The sequence below is a fragment of the Asparagus officinalis genome, unplaced genomic scaffold (assembly GCF_001876935.1).
Source record: "Asparagus officinalis unplaced genomic scaffold, Aspof.V1 AsparagusV1_Un74, whole genome shotgun sequence".
NCBI lineage: Eukaryota > Viridiplantae > Streptophyta > Magnoliopsida > Asparagales > Asparagaceae > Asparagus > Asparagus officinalis.
Genome location: NW_017972340.1, coordinates 241696 through 247331, shown reverse-complemented (window position 1 = coordinate 247331; position 5636 = coordinate 241696). Strand labels below are relative to the sequence as shown.

At 38.4% G+C, this 5636-nt stretch overlaps 2 protein-coding genes across 2 annotated transcripts; one reads left to right on the top strand and one right to left on the bottom strand.

Annotated features, from left to right (window-relative positions):
• Positions 1-923: 923 nt before the first annotated feature.
• LOC109827172 lies at positions 924-1484 on the bottom strand. The gene has a single exon (XM_020394137.1). The coding sequence runs from the start codon at positions 1482-1484 to the stop codon at positions 924-926; it is 561 nt and encodes a 186-aa protein (XP_020249726.1).
• Positions 1485-4430: 2946 nt separating this feature from the next.
• Positions 4431-5211, top strand: LOC109827177 (transcriptional-regulating factor 1-like). The gene has a single exon (XM_020394144.1). The coding sequence runs from the start codon at positions 4543-4545 to the stop codon at positions 4981-4983; it is 441 nt and encodes a 146-aa protein (XP_020249733.1). The 5' UTR covers positions 4431-4542; the 3' UTR covers positions 4984-5211.
• Positions 5212-5636: the final 425 nt, after the last annotated feature.

Below are 5636 nucleotides of genomic sequence, written 5' to 3'. Positions count from 1 at the left end.
CCAAAAGTGGATCCAACAAATGGAAACTTACAATAAGATTCGATCACAGCCGAGAAGAACCACAAACTCTGATTCCTCACCAAACAATTCCATGCCAGCAACCCCCATCGAGTTGAACACTGACTCGGATGATGTTATAGCAAGGCCTGAAGGGAGGAAAGCGGTAAAGCTCAAGAGGAAACAAAATGTGGAAAGAGGTGAATCCGCTAAGTCCATCATGGGAGAGGCTTTCGCGTGGATGAAGCAAACCAACAAAGAAAAATGGAGCTAAAACAGAAGAAACAAGATGATGATATCATGAATATGGATCTCTCAACACTCAATTCAGTTCAACGACAATGCTTTGAAATGCGTCAAGCAGAGATATTGGAGAGGTGGATGTCCAAGGGTTCTTCCTAATTATCATATATTGTACTCGCATCGCATCCTCATTAGTTCTTCCTAATTATCAAATATTATATTGTATTAGATTTATGATTGTACTTGAAGTTGAAAAATTTGGCATTGAATGAAAACAACTTTATTGAAAATGAAATTGGCATAGTACAACAACTTGAACTCCTTTTCTAAAATTGCATAAGACATAAAGAAACTTAATCCTCGGCGATGGATCCCTTGAGCTGCCACAGATGCTCGATCAAATCATTTTTTAGTGATTTGTGTGTTTGCGTGTTCCTGATCCGATGATGATTTTGGATGAACTGGGTTAGAGGGACTAATACCGAATCAGTAAAGTCGAAGTTGTTGTCCAATTGACAATCACGTTCATCTTCAACGATCATGTTATGCATTATGATACAAGCTGTCATGATATCTTTTAGCACACAAGGTTGCTAGAAACGTCCTGGTCCACGAACAATCACAAATCGAGCTTGCAACACGCCAAAAGCTCGCTCAACATCTTTTCTTGTGCTTTCTTGTTGTTAAGCAAAGTACTTATGCTTGTTTCCTCGAGGTGCTGGAATAGTCTTCACTAATGTGGACCACTCTGGGTAAATCCCGTCGGTGAGATAGTATCCCATATTATACTCGTGGCCATTGATAGTATAGTTGTATGGTGAAGCTCTTCCCTTCGCAAGTTGTACGAAAACCGGTGAACGATGTAGAACATTAAGGTCATTGTGAGACCCTGGCAGTCCAAAGAAGACATGCCATATCCAAAGATCTTTGCTAGCTACGGCCTCTAAAATAATTGTAGGTTCATGAAAATGTCCAGTATGCATACTTTGCCAGGCAGTTGGATAGTTCTTCCATGTCCAGTGCATGCAGTCAATGCTCCCAAGCATACCAGGAAAACCTCGTTGTGAGCCTTCCTCGAGCAGGCATGCAACGTCTTCATTAGTCGGTGAACGAAGGTATTCCACTCCAAAGATGTTGATAATCGATCGAACGTACCTCTTCACGCTCTCAAGCGACGTACTTTTACCGATCCGAACGTAGTCGTCAACAGAGTCAGCGGATGCTCCATACGCGAGCATCCGCATAGCTGCAGTAATCTTTTGAAGACTAGATAGTCCTAACTGTCCAGCACCATTCCTCTTTTGGACGAAGTACTTGTCATGTTCGATGACTGCGTCGTGATTCGAAGGAATAACGAACACGCCATTCTGAACCTTTGACGAAAATAATAAAGAGGATAGGTTGGTGCGTCAGCAAAATAATCTTGGAACAACCGATTGTGACCTTCCAGTCGGTTTCGATTGAGCACGATACGTCGTTTGTGTTGAACTGAAGTTGAACATTTCTCTTGTTCTTCTTCCTCCGTCGTTTGTGTTGAACTGAAGTTGAACATTTCTCTTGTTCTTCTTCCTCAACGACAACAGCTCCCATACGAAAGAGCGTCTTCATCATTTCATCATTGCTAGAGCTAGATGAGCTAGACATTTTATTTTGGGAGATGATGGGTTGAGGAGAGAAGCCGTTGTATTTTATAGGAATCAGTCGGTTGACGGTCAAAGTTTGCGATACCTCGAACTTCGTGTCCAACCTCGAAGACCGCGGGTTACCTCGAAGACCGTGTGCGCTCCCTCGAAGACCGTGAGTTGCCTCGAAGACCGTGTGCGCTCCCTCGAAGGCCGTATCCAACGGTTAGAAATAAAATACAAGAGGTTTAAATATAATTAAAAGTAATGGGTAAAATATTAAAATAGAAGAGGGGTTTTTTGATATTGTTGGAGCTCCTAACTAGGAGCTTGTTGGAGCTCTATAAAAGAAGGAGTGCCTCCCAAGTAGGGGTGCTAAACCGTATCCGTATCCGATAAAATATCTGTAACCGTATCCGTTAGGATACGAATATGGTTACTCAAATCTATAACCGATAGGATATGGTTATGGATATGGTTTTGTAGTGAAATATCCGTATCCGTATCCGAAATATCCGAATACATATTAGTCATACTCTTACGATAGTTTCGATTCTTAGATTATGGATTTGTGCTTAATTTTGATGATCAAGATGTCTAATCTTAACTATTTAGTTATAATGGACATATTAACGAACTTTTTTGTATCACATGAACTATGTTTTTCTCAATACTATCTAGTTTTCTCATATCTGTTTTGTATCCGCATGCATATCCGCTTATATATCCGCATGTATATCCGTAATCGTATCCGATTTTAGCGGATATGGTTATAAGTTTTTCTTACCGAGGTATATCCGTATCCGTATCCGTATCCGAGATGGGTAAGCGGATATGGATATGGTAAGCATCATATCCGAGCCGTATCCGGACCGAATGCACCCCTACTCCCAAGGCTTAATTTGTTAATTTTTTATTCTAAAATGCTTGAGAGCTCTTGAGAGCTTGCTGACTAGGACTCCCAACTGGGAGCTTGCTGCACTTGCTCTAAGGAGATCAGGGTACCCACATTGTCCGTTTCGACCCCAAGCCCTATAACTAACTCGAGATTATTTACTAATCTCACTGCTGGGTCTCAAGACATCAACAATAATTATGATCATTCACAAGTGAGGGTATATGAATGCAACATAGGGAATTTATGAGGTATTTTGAGTGCAATTAAGCATTTTGCAAATTAACATATAAAATTTATAAAAGTCCATCTTTGTTCTGATAGTTCACAACTCTTGTATTATCTAAGTTTTGTTGACTGGACATAGGAGATATCAAAAAACTCAAAATAACCATCCCCCTAAACAATATTCAAAATTTATCTATTATCATGAAGAGTCATGGATCCAGATTTTCCTTGCTGGATCTAGATTCGAACTCCAAATAAAAAGTTATAAAAGGGAAATCTACCCACATGTCCTTAGTCTATCCCATGTCTAACAGCTTTTCTTCTTCATCAACCACACTCTCTGCTAGTCTAACGCATCATCTGCTCATCAATTTCCCATCTACTGACCTCCTCTGGTAGCTTTTTTCGATCAGTGGAGATAAGGTAAATGAGTTATATCATAAGACTCGATAGACAATTCAATTTATTACATTAATGATATATTAATAAAAACATCTACCCTCAATGAATACATTAGTCCGGAAATCTATTAATTCAACAATGACAAAAACTTGATGTATTACTCACCCAAAATACCAGAACAACTAAACACCAAACATACTAAACATAATGTGCATCTTCCATCTCTTCAGAAAATATTAGTATAAAGAGTCTTCTATTGAAATATAAACATGAATTTTGATACTCATAGTTGTAAATGCTTTAGAATACATACATGATGTATTATTCACCCAAAATACTAGAACAACTAAATACCAAACATACCAAACATAATCTGCATCTTCCATCTCTTTGGAAAAAATTAGTATAAAGAGTCTTCTTTAGAAATATGAACATGAATTTTAATACGAACAATTTTTCAAAATAGGCCGATTTCGTTTTTTATTTTTCAAAATCGACAGTTTTTTTATTTATTTATCAAAATCGACCCGGTTTTGTGATTAGCAGGTTAATCACTATCCTAAATAGTCGGGGTTGCCAACCCCGACTAATTAAGACATTAATTTTTAGGGTTTAAGGCCTTTAATTAGGATTTAACACTATCCTAAATAGTCGGGGTTAGCAACGCCGACTATTTAGGATAGTGATTAACTTGCTAATCACAAAACCGGGTCGATTTTGATAAATAAAAAAATGTCGATTTTAAAAAATAAAAAGCTAAATCGGTATGTTTTGAAAAATTATTCTTTTAATACACATAGCTGTATATCCATTTAGAATGTCTATCGATATAGACATTACAGATAGTTGAGAATGATATAGACATCAATGTTCAACTATAAGTACATCACCATTTCTTTATGATTTTCATCTTATCTGCTTGTAAAATTTTACATAGAGGGCCCTCTACCCTCCCTCCGAGGCCATACTCTTCACTCACGTCTCAGGTGCAATGAATGCCATTAGCATTGAATTCGTGACCCCCCCCCCCCCCCCCCGGGTTCTCTGTCCTCTCTCTCTCTCTCATGTTTGTACCTTACCTCATTTTCCACAAAGGAGCCTAGATCTCCACACTCTCTGTCTCTCTCTCTCTCTCTCTCTCTCCATTCCAAGAAAATGAACGGGTACTCAAAGATGAGAGTAAACTCCAACTACAAATCTCACAAATCAAAATCCATGGACTTCTCAAACCTCAACTTCTCCCCATCTCAAGAAGACCCATATCCCCCTCCTCCTCCTCCTCCTCCTCCAAAGCCCCTTGAAGAGGAAGAGGAACAACAAGAAAAACAGGGGGAGAGGTTCGGAGTTGTGTTGAGCAGGAACTGCTCCTCTAGCTCCCAAAGATTCAAGGGGAGCAGCAATGCCTCAACACTTCAGGGTGTTGCGAGGAGAGCTTTCTCAATGAGGAAGTCCTCCTCCGTTGGAGATGGGTATTGGAGAATCCATGATGAGGATGGAGATCATGGCCATGGGGAGGTGATCCATGAGGAGGAGCCCATAAAGATCAAGAAGAGAGGGAAGTTGTTTAGAGCTTGCAAGCGCCTGTTTAGGTTCTAGATGTTGAGTTCTGGGTTTGTATACTGATTTTGAAGAGAATAATGTTGTCGTCCTTTTATGGGTCACTTTATAATTATCTTGAGTCTGTAATTTTGTGGGCATTGTTTGAATGATTATAAGATAATATTGCAGGTGAATGTGGGTTTCTTTTTTTCTTTTTTTCTTTTTTCTTTTTTTTTTCGGTAGATATGATGACGGTATTAGCTCAAACAATACAGATTTGAAGCACTTAGTTTTTTTGATTGAATGAAAACACTCCTTAAATGTTTGGAGAACCAATAGTTTCAATTTTTTTGTATTTTTAGCTCAAGTTTGCTTCTTCTTGTCAGTAGTTGAAGGGCTTTTCGATGGAACTTCGATGTTATATGAAAAGGGTGGAGATTGCTATGAAATGTTGAATTTTTTGCATATGATGTTTCAAAGGGAAATCTGAAGATCTAAACATGACAAATAACATGTATTGTTATCTAAAATTCTTGAGACCAAATACATCACAAATTTTTTTTTTGGTAAAATATAACAAGATATCATATGTTTTTCATAACTTACTCTCGAAACTCTACTTTAAATCAGGGAGTGATATGGATGTGAACAAGAAAAGTGTTTCTCATTGACTATTATGTCCAAATGTTGCATTATCTTCCTTGTTTGTT

Coding starts and splice junctions, on each gene's coding strand:
- LOC109827172 (XM_020394137.1), bottom strand. CDS start 1,484: ATGCGGATGCTCGCGTATGGAGCATCCGCTGACTCTGTTGACGACTAC.
- LOC109827177 (XM_020394144.1), top strand. CDS start 4,543: ATGAACGGGTACTCAAAGATGAGAGTAAACTCCAACTACAAATCTCAC.